Source organism: Chiloscyllium plagiosum, unplaced genomic scaffold (assembly GCF_037043375.1).
Source record: "Chiloscyllium plagiosum isolate Xiang-an unplaced genomic scaffold, Cpla_swu_hap1 HiC_scaffold_35, whole genome shotgun sequence".
NCBI lineage: Eukaryota > Metazoa > Chordata > Chondrichthyes > Orectolobiformes > Hemiscylliidae > Chiloscyllium > Chiloscyllium plagiosum.
Window position 1 is genome coordinate 37990587 of NW_028270173.1, and position 21391 is coordinate 38011977.

At 51.7% G+C, this 21391-nt stretch overlaps 1 protein-coding gene across 6 annotated transcripts in view; it reads right to left on the reverse strand.

The window, feature by feature from the left end:
* LOC122541220 (collagen alpha-1(V) chain-like) overlaps positions 1–21391 on the reverse strand; it is a 386777-nt gene that overhangs the window by 151122 nt on the left and 214264 nt on the right. For all 6 annotated transcript variants that reach the window (XM_087979516.1, XM_087979517.1, XM_087979518.1 and 3 more), the window contains one exon: positions 423–476. In XM_087979516.1, the coding sequence (XP_087835642.1) occupies positions 423–476 (54 nt within the window). The remainder of the gene's footprint in view (positions 1–422; positions 477–21391) is intronic.

The window sequence follows — 21391 nt, forward strand, 5'->3', positions numbered from 1 at the left end:
CTGACTGTGACAGAGAGCACAGGTACATAGCACTGATTGTGACGGACAGCACGGGGACACAGCACTGACTGTGACAGACAGCACGGGGACACAGCACTGACTGTGACAGACAGCATGGGGACTCTGCACCGACTGTGACAGACAGTACGCGGACACAGCACCGACTGTGACAGACAGCGCGCGGACACGGCACTGACTGTGACGGACAGCACAGGTACACAACACTGACTGTGACAGGCAGCACAGGGACACATATTACTGGCGTTCACAAAGAGCATGGGGACACCACACTGACTGTGACAGACAGCACAGAGACACAGTACTGGCTTTGACAGAGAGCACGGGGACACGGTACTGACTCTGTCAGAGAGCACAGGTACACATCACTGGCTTTGACTGACAGAAGAAACTCAGGTACTCACCGGCTCGACTACTGCTGGCTCCCCTTTCTCACCCTTTAATCCACTCAGGGCCATCTGGAAGAACAAAACAATTAGTCACAAACACAAAAACAGTCAGTTCTCCATTTCATGTGCCACAACCTCCTTGGAAGGAAGAGAAAAAGGAGGAAGAGGGAAGGAGAGTTATGGTCAGGGCAGAGGGTGGCCTTCTGTGAAAGTATACGTGAAAGACCAGCAAATGAACAACAACTCATTCTTCAAAGCTGCAGAGCTACAAGCCTGTAAAGGCAAAGATTGGGCATGTGACTCGTCAAGGCAGTGAGGGGTAGTGGTGCTGGGAGAGAGTTTAGGGCATTGGGAAGTGGGAGATCGTGAAGACAGAATGTGCATGTAGTAGTACACTGTCAGGGTTTTCCTGTCCTTGTGGTAGGAACTCATTACTCTCTCATAGAACATCACAGTACAGGCACAGGCCTTTCGGCCAACAATGTTGTGCCAACCTGTGGAACCAATCTGAAGCCCATCCTCATCCATATGCCTATCCAATGGCCATTTAAATGCCCTTAAAGTTGGCAAGTCTACTACTGTTGCAGGCAGTGCATTCCACACCCCACCTACTCTCTGAGTACAAAAACTACCTCTGACATCTGTCCTAAATCTATCACCCTTCAATTTAAAGCTATCACCATCACCATCCGAGGAAAAAGGCTCTCACTGTCCACTCGAGCTAACCCTTGAATTATCTTATATATCTCAATTAAGTTGCCTCTCAGCCTTTTTCTCTCTAACGAAAACAGCCTCAAGTCCCTCAGCCTTTCCTCATAAGACCTTCTCTCCATACCAGGCAACATGTTAGTAAATCTCCTCTGAACTCTTTTCAAAGCTTCCACATCCTTCCTACATTGTGGTGACCAGAACTGTATGCAATACTCCAAATATGCCCACACCAGAGCTTTATACAGCTGCAGCATGTTTTCATGGTTCCGAAACTCAATCCCTCTACCAATAAAAGCTAACACACCGTATGCCTTCTTAACAACCCTATCAGCCTGGGAGACAACTTTCAAGGATCTATGTACCTGGACACCGAGATCTCTCTGCTCATCTACATGACCAAGAATCTTACCATTATCCCAGTACTCTTTATTCCTCTTGCTCCTTCCAAAATGAGTCACCTCGCACTTTTCTACATTAAACTCCATTTGCTACCTGTCAGCCCAGTTCTGCAGGTTATCGATGTCTCCCTGTAACCTACAACATCCTTCGTCATTATCCACAACTCTACCGACCTTCATGTCATCCGTAAATTTACTAACCAGTCCTTGTATGCCTTCATCCAGTCATTTATATAAACAACAAGCAACAGTGGACCCAAAACAGATCCTTGCGGTACCCCAGTAGTAACTGAACTCCAAGATGAATATTTCCCATCAACCACCACCCTCTGTCATCTTTCAGCCAGCCAATTTCTGATCCAAACCATTAAATCACCCTCAATCCATACCTCCGTAATTTGTGCAATAGTCTATCATGGTGAACCTTATCAAACGCCTTACCAAAATCCATATACACCACATCAACCACTTTACCCTCATCCATCCATTTGGTCATCATCTCAAAGAACTCAATAAGGATTGTGAGGCACGACCTACCCTTCACAAAATTGTGTTGACTATGCCTCATCATCTCAAGGGCGTCATATTCAGATGCAAGTCCTGAGTGTGGCACGAGAGAGAAAGGATGTTGGCAATGGGACATGGAGAATAATGACCATTGGATGGGCATTGGTTGGTGGTGGCACCCAAAGGCCCTTCCTGCCTTCATTTTTGGAGGGTTCCCCTTCATGGTGTTCTAATCGGTACAATCAACATGAAATCTTCAACAACTTACCTGCCCTATAAACTTTGCCTGAAAAGAAAACAGAAATTGCTGGAGAAACTCAGTAGGTCTGGCAGTATCTGAGGAGAGAAAACAGAGTTTACATTTTGAGTCAAGTGACACTTCTTCAGTTCTGAAGGAGGTTACCAGACCTGAAACATTGATTCTGCTTTTTTTCCATAGATGCTGCCATGCCCACTGAGTTTCTCCAGTAATTACTATTTCTGTTTTTGTTTCAGATTTCCAGCATCCAGAGTTCTTTGGATTAAACAATGTCCATTGATGCCCAGTCTCAAATAGTGACATCATGGACAATGCGTAAACAGGAATCTGGAATTATGAGGCAGCTGCCATCTTGCATGCAGATGGAAGCCAACATTGGCATCGTTTCATGAGGAATACCGTGTGTCACGCAATCAGAGAGCTGGAGACTATATCACGGGGAGAAGGCTCAATATCAGGCACCCAGGAAATGGGAACCACTGCTTTGCAGGTGGTGCACAACTCTTTGATGGATCAGGAAGACTACTAAGGAGAAAATGGCATCGCAAAGCAGGAGATTAATCACCACAGCAGAATGGGTTGGTGACAGGACTTCAGGGCAGTTTGGGTTTGAGGCTGAAGGAGATGCAGCTTTCACAGCAGACAGACTGAGCAGCAGTCACAGACATGAGACAGTTGCAGTAGGGAGACATTTACAAGGACAGCAGAACTGCATTGCACAAGCAGAGGGTCACACCATGAGGAATGGAGGAGTAAGGAATGGGGAACAGACGACAATGGTGTCCAAAGGGGCATCAAGAGGGGATTCATGGATATTGTGTACAGAGACCAGGAGACAACATGTACGGAGACCAGGAGACATGTACAGAGTCCAGGAGACAACATGTGCATAGAGACCAGGAGACAATGTGCACAGAGTGTAGGAAACAACATACCAGAGTCGAGGTGACAACTTGCAAGGCACCAAGGGACAACAGGCACAAAGGCCAAGAGACGACATGCAGAGACTAGGAGACAATGTTGACAGAGACCAAGGGACTACATACACTGAGACCAGGAGACAGCGTGCACTGAGACCAAGAGACAAAATACACTGAGACCAGGAGACAATATGCACTGAGACCAGGAGACAGCATGCACTGAGACAGCAGACAGCGTACACTCAGACCAGGAGACAATATGCACTGAGACCAGGAGACAATATGCACTGAGACCAGGAGACATCGTGCACTGAGACCAAGAGACAGCGTACACTGCGACCAGGAAACGATATGCACAGAGACCAGGAGACAGCGTGCACTGAGACCAGGAGACAATATGCACTGAGACCAGGAGACATCGTGCACTGAGCCCAGGAGACAGCGTGCACTGAGACCAGGAGACAGCGTGCACTGAGACCAGGAGACAGCGTGCACTGAGACCAAGAGACAGCGTACACTGAGACCAGGAAATGATATGCACAGAGACCAGGAGACAGCGTGCACTGAGACCAGGAGACAAAATGCACTGAGACCAGGAGTCAATATGCACTGAGACCAGGAGAAAATATGCACTGAGACCAGGAGACAATATGCACTGAGACCAGGAGAAAATATGCACTGAGACCAGGAGAACATATGCACTGAGACCAGGAGACAGCATGCACTGAGACCAAGGGACGACATACACTGAGACCAGGAGACAGCGTGCACTGAGACCAAGAGACAGCGTACACTGAGACCACGAAATGATATGCACAGAGACCAGGAGACAGCGTGCACTGAGACCAGGAGACAAAATGCACTGAGACCAGGAGACAATATGCACTGAGACCAGGAGACAGCATGCACTGAGACCAGGAGACAGCGTACACTGAGACCTGGAGACAATATGCACTGAGACCAGGAGACAATATGCACTGAGACCAGGAGACATCGTGCACTGAGACCAGGAGACAGCATGCACTGAGACCAGGAGACAGCGTACACTGAGACCAGGAGACAGCGTGCACTGAGACCAGGAGACAGCGTACACTGAGACCTGGAGACAATATGCACTGAGACCAGGAGACAATATGCACTGAGACCAGGAGACATCGCGCACTGAGACCAAGAGACAGCGTACACTGCGACCAGGAAACGATATGCACAGAGACCAGGAGACAATATGCACTGAGACCAGGAGACATCGTGCACTGAGACCAAGAGACAGCGTACACTGCGACCAGGAAACGATATGCACAGAGACCAGGAGACAGCGTGCACTGAGACCAGGAGACAATATGCACTGAGACCAGGAGACATCGTGCACTGAGCCCAGGAGACAGCGTGCACTGAGACCAGGAGACAGCGTGCACTGAGACCAGGAGACAGCGTGCACTGAGACGAGGAGACAGCGTGCACTGAGACCAAGAGACAGCGTACACTGAGACCAGGAAATGATATGCACAGAGACCAGGAGATAGCGTGCACTGAGACCAGGAGACAAAATGCACTGAGACCAGGAGACAATATGCACTGAGACCAGGAGAAAATATGCACTGAGACCAGGAGACAATATGCACTGAGACCAGGAGAAAATATGCACTGAGACCAGGAGAAAATATGCACTGAGACCAGGAGACAATATGCACTGAGACCAAGGGACGACATACACTGAGACCAGGAGAAAATATGCACTGAGACCAGGAGACAGCGTGCACTGAGACCAAGAGACAGCGTACACTGAGACCAGGAAATGATATGCACAGAGACCAGGAGACAGCGTGCACTGAGACCAGGAGACAAAATGCACTGAGACCAGGAGACAATATGCACTGAGACCAGGAGACAGCATGCACTGAGACAGCAGACAGCGTACACTCAGACCAGGAGACAATATGCACTGAGACCAGGAGACAATATGCACTGAGACCAGAAGACATCGTGCACTGAGACCAGGAGATAGCGTACACTGAGACCAGGAGACAGCGTGCACTGAGACCAGGAGATAGCGTACACTGAGACCTGGAGACAATATGCACTGAGACCAGGAGACAATATGCACTGAGACCAGGAGACATCGTGCACTGAGACCAAGAGACAGCGTACACTGCGACCAGGAAACGATATGCACAGAGACCAGGAGACAGCGTGCACTGAGACCAGGAGACAATATGCACTGAGACCAGGAGACATCGTGCACTGAGCCCAGGAGACAGCGTGCACTGAGACCAGGAGACAGCGTGCACTGAGACTAGGAGACAGCGTGCACTGAGACGAGGAGACAGCGTGCACTGAGACCAGGAGACAGCGTACACTGAGACCAGGAGACAGCGTACACTGAGACCAGGAGACAATATGCACTGAGACCAGGAGACAATATGCACTGAGACCAGGAGACAGCGTGCACTGAGACCAGGAGACAGCGTATACTGAGACCAGGAGAAAATATGCACTGAGACCAGGAGACAATATGCACTGAGACCAGGAGAAAATATGCACTGAGACCAGGAGACAGCGTGCACTGAGACCAGGAGACAATATGCACTGAGACCCGGAGACAGCGTGCACTGAGACCAGGAGACAATATGCACTGAGACCAGGAGACATCGTGCACTGAGACCAGGAGACAGCGTGCACTGAGACCAGGAGACAGCGTGCACTGAGACCAGGAGACAGCGTGCACTGAGACCAGGAGACAGCGTACACTGAGACCAGGAGACAGGGTACACTGAGACCAGGAGACAACATGCACTGAGACCAGGAGAAAACATGCATTGAGACCAGGAGAAAATATGCACTGAGACCAGGAGACAATATGCACTGAGACCAGGAGACAGCGTACACTGAGACCAGGAGAAAATATGCACTGAGACCAGGAGACAATATGCACTGAGACCAGGAGAAAACATGCACTGAGACCAGGAGAAAATATGCACTGAGACCAGGAGACAATATGCACTGAGACCAGGAGACAATATGCACTGAGACCAGGAGACAGCGTGCACTGAGACCAGGAGACAGCGTACACTGAGACCAGGAGACAATATGCACTGAGACCAGGAGACATCGTGCACTGAGACCAGGAAACAGCGTGCACTGAGACAGGAGACAACGTGCACTAAGACCAGCAGACAACGTGCACGGAGACCAGGAGACAACGTGCACTGAGATCAGGAGACAATATGCACTGAGACCTGGAGACAACGTGCACTGAGACAGGAGACAACGTGCACTAAGACCAGCAGACAACGTGCACGGAGACCAGGAGACAACGTGCACTGAGATCAGGAGACAATATGCACTGAGACCAGGAGACAACGTGCACTGAGACCAGGAGACAGCGTGCACTGAGACAGGAGACAATATGCACTGAGACCAGGAGACAACGTGCACTGAGACCAGGAGACAACGTGCACTGAGACCAGGAGACAATATGCACAGAGACAGGAGACAACGTGCACTGAGACAGGAGACAACGTGCACTGAGACCAGGAGACATCGTGCACTGAGACCAGGAGACAGCGTGCACTGAGACGAGGAGACAGCGTGCACTGAGACCAAGAGACAGCGTACACTGAGACCAGGAAATGATATGCACAGAGACCAGGAGATAGCGTGCACTGAGACCAGGAGACAAAATGCACTGAGACCAGGAGACAATATGCACTGAGACCAGGAGAAAATATGCACTGAGACCAGGAGACAATATGCACTGAGACCAGGAGAAAATATGCACTGAGACCAGGAGACAATATGCACTGAGACCAAGGGACGACATACACTGAGACCAGGAGAAAATATGCACTGAGACCAGGAGACAGCGTGCACTGAGACCAAGAGACAGCGTACACTGAGACCAGGAAATGATATGCACAGAGACCAGGAGACAGCGTGCACTGAGACCAGGAGACAAAATGCACTGAGACCAGGAGACAATATGCACTGAGACCAGGAGACAGCATGCACTGAGACAGCAGACAGCGTACACTCAGACCAGGAGACAATATGCACTGAGACCAGGAGACAATATGCACTGAGACCAGAAGACATCGTGCACTGAGACCAGGAGATAGCGTACACTGAGACCAGGAGACAGCGTGCACTGAGACCAGGAGATAGCGTACACTGAGACCTGGAGACAATATGCACTGAGACCAGGAGACAATATGCACTGAGACCAGGAGACATCGTGCACTGAGACCAAGAGACAGCGTACACTGCGACCAGGAAACGATATGCACAGAGACCAGGAGACAGCGTGCACTGAGACCAGGAGACAATATGCACTGAGACCAGGAGACATCGTGCACTGAGCCCAGGAGACAGCGTGCACTGAGACCAGGAGACAGCGTGCACTGAGACTAGGAGACAGCGTGCACTGAGACGAGGAGACAGCGTGCACTGAGACCAGGAGACAGCGTACACTGAAACCAGGAGACAGCGTACACTGAGACCAGGAGACAATATGCACTGAGACCAGGAGACAATATGCACTGAGACCAGGAGACAGCGTGCACTGAGACCAGGAGACAGCGTACACTGAGACCAGGAGACAATATGCACTGAGACCAGGAGACATCGTGCACTGAGACCAGGAGACAGCGTGCACTGAGACAGGAGACAACGTGCACTAAGACCAGCAGACAACGTGCACGGAGACCAGGAGACAGCGTGCACTGAGACCAGGAGACAATATGCACTGAGACCAGGAGACATCGTGCACGGAGACCAGGAGACAGCGTGGACTGAGACCAGGAGACAATATTCACTGAGACCTGGAGACAATATGCACTGAGACCAGGATACAATATGCACTGAGACCAGGAGACAACGTGCACTGAGACCAGGAGACAACGTGCACTGAGACCAGGAGACAGCGTACACTGAGACCAGGAGACAGCGTGCACTGAGACCAGGAGACAATATGTACTGAGACCAGGAGACAACGTGCACTGAGACCAGGAGACAGCGTACACTGAGACAGGAGACAATATGCACTGAGACCAGGAGACAGCGTACACTGACACCAGGAGACAGCGTGCACTGAGACCAGGAGACAGCGTGCACTGAGACAGGAGACAATATGCACTGAGACCAGGAGACAGCGTACACTGACACCAGGAGACAATATGCACTGAGACCAGGAGACAGCGTACACTGAGACCAGGAGACAGCGTACACTGAGACCAGGAGACAGCGTGCACTGAGACCAGGAGACAGCGTACACTGAGACAGGAGACAATATGCACTGAGACAGGAGACAGCGTACACTGAGACCAGGAGACAGCGTGCACTGAGACCAGGAGACAGCGTACACTGACACCAGGAGACAGCGTGCACTGAGACCAGGAGACAGCGTACACTGAGACAGGAGACAATATGCACTGACACCAGGAGACAGCGTACACTGACACCAGGAGACAGCGTACACTGACACCAGGAGACAGCGTGCACTGAGACCAGGAGACAGCGTGCACTGAGACAGGAGACAATATGCACTGAGACCAGGAGACAGCGTACACTGAGACCAGGAGACAGCGGACACTGAGACCAGGAGACAATATGCACTGAGACCAGGAGACAATATGCACTGAGACCAGGAGACAGCGTATACTGAGACCAGGAGAAAATATGCACTGAGACCAGGAGAAAATATGCACTGAGACCAGGAGACAATATGCACTGAGACCAGGAGACAATATGCACTGAGACCAGGAGACAATATGCACTGAGACCAGGAGACAGCGTGCACTGACACCAGGAGACAGCGTACACTGAGACCAGGAGACAACATGCACTGAGACCAGGAGAAAATATGCATTGAGACCAGGAGACAATATGCACTGAGACCAGGAGACAATATGCACTGAGACCAGGAGACAGCGTACACTGAGACCAGGAGAAAATATGCACTGAGACCAGGAGACAATATGCACTGAGACCAGGAGAAAACATGCACTGAGACCAGGAGAAAATATGCACTGAGACCAGGAGACAATATGCACTGAGACCAGGAGACAGCGTGCACTGACACCAGGAGACAGCGTATACTGAGTCCAGGAGACAATATGCACTGAGACCAGGAGACAATATGCACTGAGACCAGGAGACAGTGTACACTGAGACCAGGAGACAGCGTACACTGAGACAGAGACAATATGCACTGAGACCAGGAGACAGTGTGCACTGACACCAGGAGACAGCGAACACTGAGACCAGGAGAAAATATGCACTGAGACCAGGAGACAGCGTGCACTGAGACCAGGTGACAATATGCATTGAAAACTAGGAGACAGCGTGCACTGAGACCAGGAGACAATATGCACTGAGACGAAAAGGCAGCGTACACTGAGACAGGAGACAATATGCATTGAGACCAGGAGACAGCGTGGACTGAGACCAGGTGACAATATGCACTGAGACTAGGAGACAGCGTGCACTTCGACCAGGAGACAATATGCACTGAGACGAGAAGGCAGCATACACTGAAACAGGAGACAATATGCACTGAGACCAGGAGACAATATGCACTGAGACCAGGAGACAGCGTGCACTGAGACCAGGAGACAATATGCACTGAGACCAGGAGAAAATATGCACTGAGACCAGGAGAAAATGTGCACTGAGACCAGGAGAAAATATGCACTGAGACCAGGAGACAATATGCACTGAGACCAGGAGACAATATGCACTGAGACCAGGAGACAGCGTGCACTGAGACCAGGAGACAGCGTACACTGAGACCAGGAGACAATATGCACTGAGACCAGGAGACAATATGCACTGAGACCAGGAGACATCGTGCACTGAGACCAGGAGACAGCTTGCACTGAGACCAGGAGACAGCGTACACTGAGACCTGGAGACAATATGCACTGAGACCAGGAGACAATATGCACTGAGACCAGGAGACAATATGCACTGAGACCAGGAGAAAATATGCACTGAGACCAGGAGAAAATGTGCACTGAGACCAGGAGAAAGTATGCACTGAGACCAGGAGACAATATGCACTGAGACCAGGAGACAATATGCACTGAGACCAGGAGACAGCGTGCACTGAGACCAGGAGACAGCGTACACTGAGACCAGGAGACAATATGCACTGAGACCAGGAGACAATATGCACTGAGACCAGGAGACATCGTGCACTGAGACCAGGAGACAGCGTGCACTGAGACCAGGAGACAGCTTGCACTGAGACCAGGAGACAGCGTACACTGAGACCTGGAGACAATATGCACTGAGACCAGGAGACAATATGCACTGAGACCAGGAGACATCGTGCACTGAGACCAGGAGACAATATGCACTGAGACCAGTAGAAAATATGCACTGAGACCAGGAGAAAATGTGCACTGAGACCAGGAGAAAATATGCACTGAGACCAGGAGACAATATGCACTGAGACCAGGAGACAATGTGCACTGAGACCAGGAGACAGCGTGCACTGAGACCAGGAGACAGCGTACACTGAGACCAGGAGACAATATGCACTGAGACCAGGAGATAATATGCACTGAGACCAGGAGATAATATGCACTGAGACCAGGAGACATCGTGCACTGAGACCAAGAGACAGCGTACACTGCGACCAGGAAACGATATGCAAAGAGACCAGGAGACAGCGTGCACTGAGACCAGGAGACAGCGTGCACTGAGACCAGTGCATATTGTCTCCTGGTCTCAGTGCATATTGTCTCCAGGTCTCAGACCAGGAGACATCATGCACTGAGTCCAGGAGACAGCGTGCACTGAGACCAGGAGACAGCGTGCACTGAGACCAGGAGACAGCGTGCACTGAGACGAGGAGACAGCGTGCACTGAGACCAGGAGACAGCATACACTGAGACCAGGAGACAGCGTACACTGAGACCAGGAGACAATATGCACTGAGACCAGGAGACAATATGCACTGAGACCAGGAGACAGCGTATACTGAGACCAGGAGAAAATATGCACTGAGACCAGGAGACAATATGCACTGAGACCAGGAGAAAATATGCACTGAGACCAGGAGACAGCGTGCACTCAGACCAGGAGACAATATGCACTGAGACCAGGAGACAGCGTGCACTGAGACCAGGAGACAATATCCACTGAGACCAGGAGACATCGTGCACTGAGACCAGGAGACAGCGTGCACTGAGACCAGGAGACAGCGTGCACTGAGACGAGGAGACAGCGTGCACTGAGACCAGGAGACAGCGTATACTGAGACCAGGAGACAGGGTACACTGAGACCAGGAGACAACATGCACTGAGACCAGGAGAAAATATGCATTGAGACCAGGAGACAATATGCACTGAGACCAGGAGACAATATGCACTGAGACCAGGAGACAGCGTACACTGAGACCAGGAGAAAATATGCACTGAGACCAGGAGACAATATGCACTGAGACCAGGAGAAAACATGCACTGAGACCAGGAGAAAATATGCACTGAGACCAGGAGACAATATGCACTGAGACCAGGAGACAATATGCACTGAGACCAGGAGACAGCGTGCACTGACACCAGGAGACAGCGTACACTGAGTCCAGGAGACAATATGCACTGAGACCAGGAGACAGTGTACACTGAGACCAGGAGACAGCACGCACTGAAACCAGGAGACAGCGAACACTGAGACCAGGAGAAAATATGCACTGAGACCAGGTGACAATATGCACTGAAAACGAGGAGACAGCGTGCACTGAGACCAGGAGACAATATGCACTGAGACGAGAAGGCAGCATACACTGAAACAGGAGACAATATGCACTGAGACCAGGAGACAATATGCATTGAGACCAGGAGACAGCGTGGACTGAGACCAGGAGACAATATGCACTGAGACTAGGAGACAGCGTGCACTTCGACCAGGAGACAATATGCACTGAGACGAGAAGGCAGCATACACTGAAACAGGAGACAATATGCACTGAGACCAGGAGACAATATGCACTGAGACCAGGAGTCAGCGTGCACTGAGACCAGGAGAAAATATGCACTGAGACCAGGAGAAAATGTGCACTGAGACCAGGAGAAAATATGCACTGAGACCAGGAGACAATATGCACTGAGACCAGGAGACAATATGCACTGAGACCAGGAGACAGCGTGCACTGAGACCAGGAGACAGCGTACACTGAGACCAGGAGACAATATGCACTGAGACCAGGAGACAATATGCACTGAGACCAGGAGACATCGTGCACTGAGACCAGGAGACAGCTTGCACTGAGACCAGGAGACACTGTGCACTGACACCAGGAGACAATATGCACTGAGATCAGGAGTCAGCATGCATTGAGACCAGGAGACAGCGTGCACTGAGACCAGGAGACAGGGTGCAGTGAGACCAGGAGACAGCATGCACTGAGACAGGAGACAATATGCGCTGAGACCAGGAGACAATTTACACTTACACCAGGAGACTGCGTGCACTGAGACCAGAAGAAAATATGCACTGAGACCAGGAGACAGCGTGTATTGAGACCAGGAGTCAATATGCACTTAGACCAGGAGATAGCGTACACTGAGACCTGGAGATAGCGTACACTGAGACCTGGAGACAATAAGCACTGAGACCAGGAGACAGTGTACACTGAGACCAGGAGACAACGTGCACTGAGACCAGGAGACAGCGTGCACTGAGACCAGGAGCCAATATGCACTGAGACCAGGAGACAATATGCACTGAGACGAGGACACAGCGTGCACTGAGACAGAAGACAGCATGCACTGAGACCAGGAGATAACGTGCACTGAGGCCAGGAGACAATATGCACTGAGACAGGAGACAACATGCACCCACACCAGGAGACAATATGCACTGAGACCAGGAGACAGCATGCACTGAGACCAGGAGACAGCATGCACTGAGACCAGGAGACAGCGTGCACTGAGACCAGGAGACAATATGCACTGAGACAGGAGACAACGTGCACTAAGACCAGCAGACAACGTGCACGGAGACCAGGAGACAGTGTGCACTGAGACCAGGAGACAATATGCATTGAGACCAGGAGACAGCGTGCACTGAGACGAGGGGACAGCATACACTTTAGACCAGGTGACAGTGTGCACTGAGACCTGGAGACAATATGCACTGAGACCAGGAGACAGCGTGCACTGAGACCAGGAGATAATATGCACTGAGACCAGGAGACAGCGTACACTGAGACCAGAAGACAAAGTACACTGAGACCAGGAGACAGCATGCACTTCTACCAGGAGACAGCGTGCAATGGGAACAGGAGACAACGTGCACTGAGACTAGGAGACAATATGCACTGAGACCAGGAGACAGCGTGAACTGAGACCAGGAGACAGCGTGCACTGAGACCAGGAGACAGCGTGCACTGAGACCAGGAGACAGCGTGCACTGAGACCAGGAGACAGCGTGAACTGAGACCAGGAGACAATGTGCACTGAGACCAGGAGACAGCGTGCACTGAGACCAGGAGACAGCGTGCACTGAGACCAGGAGACAGCGTGCACTGAGACCAGGAGACAGCGTGCACTGAGACCAGGAGACAGCGTGCACTGAGACCAGGAGACAGCGTGCACTGAGACAGGAGACAGCGTGCACTGAGACAGGAGACAGTGTGCACTGAGACAGGAGACAGCATACACTGAGACCAGAAGACAATATTCACTGAGACCTGGAGACAATATGCACTGAGACCAGGATACAATATGTACTGAGACCAGGAAACAATATGCACTGAGACCAGGAGACAGGATGCACTGAGACCAGGAGATAGCGTGCACTGAGACCAGGAGACAGGATGCACTGAAACCAGGAGACAGCGTGCACTGAGACCAGGAGACAATATGCACTGAGACCAGGAGACAGCGTGCATTAAGACCAGGAGACAGGGTGCACTGAGACCAGGAGTCAGCGTACACTGAGACCAGAGATAGCGTGCTCTGAGACCAAGAGAGAGTGTGCACTGAGACCAGATGACAGCGTGCACTGAGACCAGGAGACAATATGAACTGAGACGAGAAGGCAGCGTACACTGAGACAGGAGACAATGTGCATTGAGACCAGGAGACAATATGCATACACTTGAGTCCAGGTGACAGCGTACACTGAGACCAGGAGACAGCGTACACTGAGACCAGGAGACAAAGTAGGCTGAGACCAGGAGACAGCATGCACTTCTACCAGGAGACAGCGTGCACTGGGAACAGGAGACAATATGCACTGACACCAGGAGACAGCTGGACGGAGACCAGGAGACAATGTGCACTGAGACCAGGAGACAGTGTGCACTGAGACCAGGAGACAGCGTGCACTGAGACCAGGAGACAGCGTGCACTGAGACCAGGAGACAGCGTGCACTGAGACCAGGAGACAGCGTGCACTGAGACAGGAGACAGCGTGCACTGAGACAGGAGACAGTGTGCACTGAGACAGGAGACAGCATACACTGAGACCAGAAGACAATATTCACTGAGACCTGGAGACAATATGCACTGAGACCAGGATACAATATGTACTGAGACCAGGAAACAATATGCACTGAGACCAGGAGACAGGATGCACTGAGACCAGGAGATAGCGTGCACTGAGACCAGGAGACAGGATGCACTGAAACCAGGAGACAGCGTGCACTGAGACCAGGAGACAATATGCACTGAGACCAGGAGACAGCGTGCATTAAGACCAGGAGACAGGGTACACTGAGACCAGGAGTCAGCGTACACTGAGACCAGAGATAGCGTGCTCTGAGACCAAGAGAGAGTGTGCACTGAGACCAGATGACAGTGTGCACTGAGACCAGGAGACAATATGAACTGAGACGAGAAGGCAGCGTACACTGAGACAGGAGACAATGTGCATTGAGACCAGGAGACAATATGCATACACTTGAGTCCAGGTGACAGCGTACACTGAGACCAGGAGACAGCGTACACTGAGACCAGGAGACAAAGTAGGCTGAGACCAGGAGACAGCATGCACTTCTACCAGGAGACAGCGTGCACTGGGAACAGGAGACAATATGCACTGACACCAGGAGACAGCTGGACGGAGACCAGGAGACAATGTGCACTGAGACCAGGAGACAGTGTGCACTGAGACCAGGAGACAGCGTGCACTGAGACCAGGAGACAGCGTGCACTGAGACCAGGAGACAATATGCACTGAGACGAAAAGGCAGCGTACACTGAGACAGGAGACAATATGCACTGAGACCAGGAGACAGCGTGCACTGAGACCAGGAGAAAATATGCACTGAGACCAGGAGACAATATGCACTGAGACCAGGAGTCAATATGCACTGAGACTAGGAGACAGCGTGCACTGAGACCAGGAGACAATATGCACTGAGACGAAAAGGCAGCGTACACTGAGACAGGAGACAATATGCACTGAGACCAGGAGACAATATGCATTGAGACCAGGAGACAGCGTGCACTGAGACCAGGTGACAATATGCACTGAGACCAGGATACAGCGTGCACTGAGACCAGGAGAAAATATGCACTGAGACCAGGAGACAATATGCACTGAGACCAGGAGACAATATGCACTGAGACCAGGAGACAATATGCACTGAGACCAGGAGAGAGCGTGCACTGAGACCAGGAGACAGCGTGCACTGAGACCAGGAGACACCATGCACTGACACCAGGACATAATATGCACTGAGACCAGGAGTCAGCATGCATTGAGACCAGGAGACAGCGTGCACTGAGACCAGGAGACAGCGTGCACTGAGACCAGGAGACAGGGTGCAGTGAGACCAGGAGACAGCGTGCACTGAGACCAGGAGACAGCGAGCACTGAGACCAGGAGACAGGGTGCAGTGAGACCAGGAGACAGCGTGCACTGAGACAGGAGACAATAAGCACTGAGACCAGGAGACAATATGCACTGAGACCAGGAGACAGTGTGCACTGAGACCAGGAGACAGGGTGCAGTGAGACCAGGAGACAGCGTGCACTGAGACCAGGAGACAGCGTGCACTGAGACCAGGAGACAGGGTGCACTGAGACAGGAGACAGCGTGCACTGAGACAGGAGACAGTGTGCACTGAGACAGGAGACAGCATACACTGAGACCAGAAGACAATATTCACTGAGACCTGGAGACAATATGCACTGAGACCAGGAGACAATATGCACTGAGACCAGGAGACAGCGTGCACTGAGACCAGGAGACAGCGTGCACTGAGACCAGGAGACACCATGCACTGACACCAGGACACAATATGCACTGAGACCAGGAGTCAGCATGCATTGAGACCAGGAGACAGCGTGCACTGAGACCAGGAGACAGCGTGCACTGAGACCAGGAGACAGGGTGCAGTGAGACCAGGAGACAGCGTGCACTGAGACCAGGAGACAGCGAGCACTGAGACCAGGAGACAGGGTGCAGTGAGACCAGGAGACAGCGTGCACTGAGACAGGAGACAATAAGCACTGAGACCAGGAGACAATATGCACTGACACCAGGAGACAGTGTGCACCGAGACCAGGAGACAGCGTACACTGAGACCAGGAGACAATATGCACTGAGACCAGGAGACAGCGTGCACTGAGACCAGGAGAAAATATGCACTGAGACCAGGAGACAACATGCACTGAGACCAGGAGACAACATGCACTGAGACCAGGAGACAGCATGCACTGAGACCAGGTGACAATATGCACTGAGACCAGGAGACAATATGCACTGAGACGAGAAGGCAGCATACACTGAGACAGGAGACAATATGCACTGAGACCAGGAGACAATATGCACTGAGACCAGGAGACAGCGTGCACTGAGACCAGGAGACAATATGCACTGAGACCAGGAGACAATATGCACTGAGACCAGGAGACATCGTGCACTGAGACCAGGAGACAGCGTGCACTTCGACCAGGAGACAATATGCACTGAGACGAGAAGGCAGCATACACTGAGACACGAGACAATAAGCACTGAGACCAGGAGACAATATGCATTGAGACCAGGAGACAGCGTGCACTGAGACCAGGTGACAATATGCACTGAGACCAGGAGGCAACATGCACTGAGACCAGGAGACAGCGTGCACTGTGACCAGGAGACAGCGTACACTGAGACCAGGAGACAATATGCACTGAGACCAGGAGACAATATGCACTGAGACCAGGAGACATCGTGCACTGAGACCAGGAGACAGCTTGCACTGAGACCAGGAGACACCGTGCACTGACACCAGGAGACAATATGCATTGAGACCAGGAGACAGCGTGCACTGAGACCAGGAGACAGCGTACACTGAGACCAGGAGACTGCGTTCACTGAGACCAGGAGACAATATGCACTGAGACCAGAAGAAAATATGCACTGAGACGAGAAGCAGCATACACTGAGACAGGAGACAATATGCACTGCGACCAGGAGACAATATGCACTGAGACTCGGAGACAGCGTGCACTGAGACCAGGAGACAATATGCATTGAGACCAGGAGACAGCGTGCACTGAGACCAGGTGACAATATGCACTGAGACCAGGAGGCAACATGCACTGAGACCAGGAGACAGCGTGCACTGAGACCAGCAGACAATATGCACTATGACCAGGAGAAAATATGCACTGAGACCAGGAGAAAATGTGCACTGAGACCAGGAGACAATATGCACTGAGACCAGGAGACAATATGCACTGAGACCAGGAGACAGCGTGCACTGTGACCAGGAGACAGCGTGCACTGAGACCAGGAGACAATATGCACTGAGACCAGGAGACAATATGCACTGAGACCAGGAGACATCGTGCACTGAGACCAGGAGACAATATGCACTGAGACCAGGGGTCAGCATGCATTGAGACCAGGAGACAGCGTGCACTGAGACCAGGAGAAAGCGTGCACTGAGACAGGAGACAGCGTGCACTGAGAGCAGGAGACAGCGTGCACTGAGACCAGGAGACAGCGTGCACTGAGACCAGGAGACAATATGCACTGAGACCAGGAGACAATATGCATTGAGACCAGGAGACAGCGTGCACAGAGACCAGCAGACAATATGCACTAAGACCAGGAGAAAATATGCACTGAGACCAGGAGAAAATATGCACTGAGACCAGGAGACAATATGCACTGAGACCAGGAGACAATATGCATTGAGACCAGGAGACAGCGTGCACTGAGACCAGCAGACAATATGCACTAAGACCAGGAGAAAATATGCACTGAGACCAGGAGAAAATATGCACTGAGACCAGGAGACAATATGCACTGAGACCAGGAGACAGCGTGCACTGTGACCAGGAGACAATATGCATTGAGACCAGGAGACAGCGTGCACTGAGACCAGCAGACAATATGCACTAAGACCAGGAGAAAATATGCACTGAGACCAGGAGAAAATATGCACTGAGACCAGGAGACAATATGCACTGAGACCAGGAGACAATATGCATTGAGACCAGGAGACAGCGTGCACTGAGACCAGGAGAGAGCGTACACTGAGACCAGGAGACAATATGCACTGAGACCAGGAGACAATATGCACTGAGACCAGGAGACATCTTGCACTGAGACCAGGCGACACTGTGCACTGAGACCAGGAGACAGGGTGCAGTGAGACAGGAGACAATATGCGCTGAGACCAGGAGACAGCGTGCACTGACACCAGGAGACAACGTGCACTGAGACCAGGAGACAATATGCACTGAGACCAGGAGACAATAAGCACTGAGACCAGGAGACAATATGCACTGACACCAGGAGACATCGTGCACCGAGACCAGGAGACATCTTGCACTGAGACCAGGCGACACTGTGCACTGAGACCAGGAGACAGGGTGCAGTGAGACAGGAGACAATATGCGCTGAGACCAGGAGACAGCGTGCACTGACACCAGGAGACAACGTGCACTGAGACCAGGAGACAATATGCACTGAGACCAGGAGACAATAAGCACTGAGACCAGGAGACAATATGCACTGAGACCAGGAGACAGCGTGCACTGTGACCAGGAGACAGCGTACACTGAGACCAGGAGACAATATGCACTGAGACCAGGAGACATCGTGCACCGAGACCAGGAGACAGCGTACACTGAGACCAGGAGACAATATGTACTGAGACCAGAAGAAAATATGCACTGAGACCAGCAGACAGCGTGCACTGAGACCAGGAGACAGCGTGCACTGAGACCAGGAGACAACGTACACTGAGACCAAGAGACAGCCAGCACTGAGACCAGGAGACAATATGCACTTAGACCAGGTGACAATATGCACTGAGACCAGGAGACAGTGTGCAGTGAGACCAGGATACAGCGTACACTGAGACCAGGAGACAGCATACACTGAGACCAGGAGACAGCGTGCACTGAGACCAAGAGACAGCCAGCACTGAGACCAGGAGACAATATGCACTGAGACCAGGAGGCAATATGCACTAAGACCAGGAGAAAATATGCACTGAGACCAGGAGAAAATATGCACTGAGACCAGGAGACAATATGCACTGAGACCAGGAGACAGCGTGCACTGTGACCAGGAGACAGCGTACACTGAGACCAGGAGACAATATGCACTGAGACCAGGAGACATCGTGCACTGAGACCAGGAGACACCGTGCACTGACACCAGGAGACAATATGCACTGAGACCAGGAGTCAGCATGCATTGAGACCAGGAGACAGCATGCACTGAGACCAGGAGACAGGGTGCAGTGAGACCAGGAGACAGCGTGCACTGAGACAGGAGACAGCGTAGACTGAGACCAGGAGACAGCGTACACTGAGACCAGGAGACAATATGCACTGAGACCAGGAGACATCGTGCACTGAGACCAGGAGACATCTTGCACTGACACCAGGAGACAATATGCACTGAGACCAGGAGACAGCGTGCACTGAGACCAGGAGACTGCACGCACTGATACCAGGAGACAGCGAACACTGAGACCAGGTGACAACGTACACTGAGACCAGGAGACAATATGCACTGAGACCAGGAGAAAATATGCACTTAGACCAGGAGACAGCTTGCACAGAGACCAGGAGACAGCATGCACTGAGACCAGGTGACAATATGCACTGAGACCAGGAGACAGTGTGCAGTGAGACCAGGATACAGCGTACACTGAGACCAGGAGACAGCATACACTGAGACCAGGAGACAGCGTGCACTGAGACCAAGAGACAGCCAGCACTGAGACCAGGAGACAATATGCACTGAGACCAGGAGACAATATGCACTGAGACCAGGAGACAATATGCACTGAGACCAGGAGACAGCATGCACTGAGACCAGGAGACAATATGCATTGAGACCAGGAAAAAGCGTGCACTGAGACCAGGGGACAGCATACACTTGAGACCAGGAGACAGCGTGCACTGAGACCAGGAGACAATATGCACTGAGACCAGGAGACAGCGTGCACTGAGACTAGGAGACAATATGCACTGAGACCAGGAGACAATATGCACTGAGACCAGGAGACAGCGTGCACTGAGACTAGGAGACAATATGCACTGAGAGCAGGAGACAGCGTACACTGAGACCAGGAGACAAAGTACACTGTGACCAGGAGACAATATGCACTGAGACAGGAGACAACGTGCATGGAGACCAGGAGACAATATGCACTGAGACCAGGAGACATCGTGCACTGAGACCAGGAGACATCTTGCACTGAGACCAGGAGACACCGTGCACTGACACCAGGAGACAATATGCACTGAGACCAGGAGTCAGCATGCATTGAGACCAGGAGACAGCGTGCACTGAGACCAGGAGACAGGGTGCAGTGAGACCAGGAGACAGCGTGCACTGAGACCAGGAGACAATATGCACTGAGACCAGGAGACAATATGCACTGAGACCAGGAGACAGCGTGCACTGAGACCAGGAGACAATATGCACTGAGACCAGGAGACAGCGTGCACTGAGACTAGGAGACAATATGCACTGAGACCAGGAGACAGCGTGCACTGAGACCAGGAGACTGCATACACTGAGACCAGGAGACAGCGTGCACTGAGACCAGGAGACAGCGTACACTGAGACCAGGAGACAATATGCACTGAGACCAGGAGACAATGTGCACTGAGACCAGGTGACAATATGCACTGAGACCAGGTGACAATATGCACTGAGACCAGGAGACAATATGCACTGAGACAGGAGACAATATGCACTGAGACCAGGAGACAGCA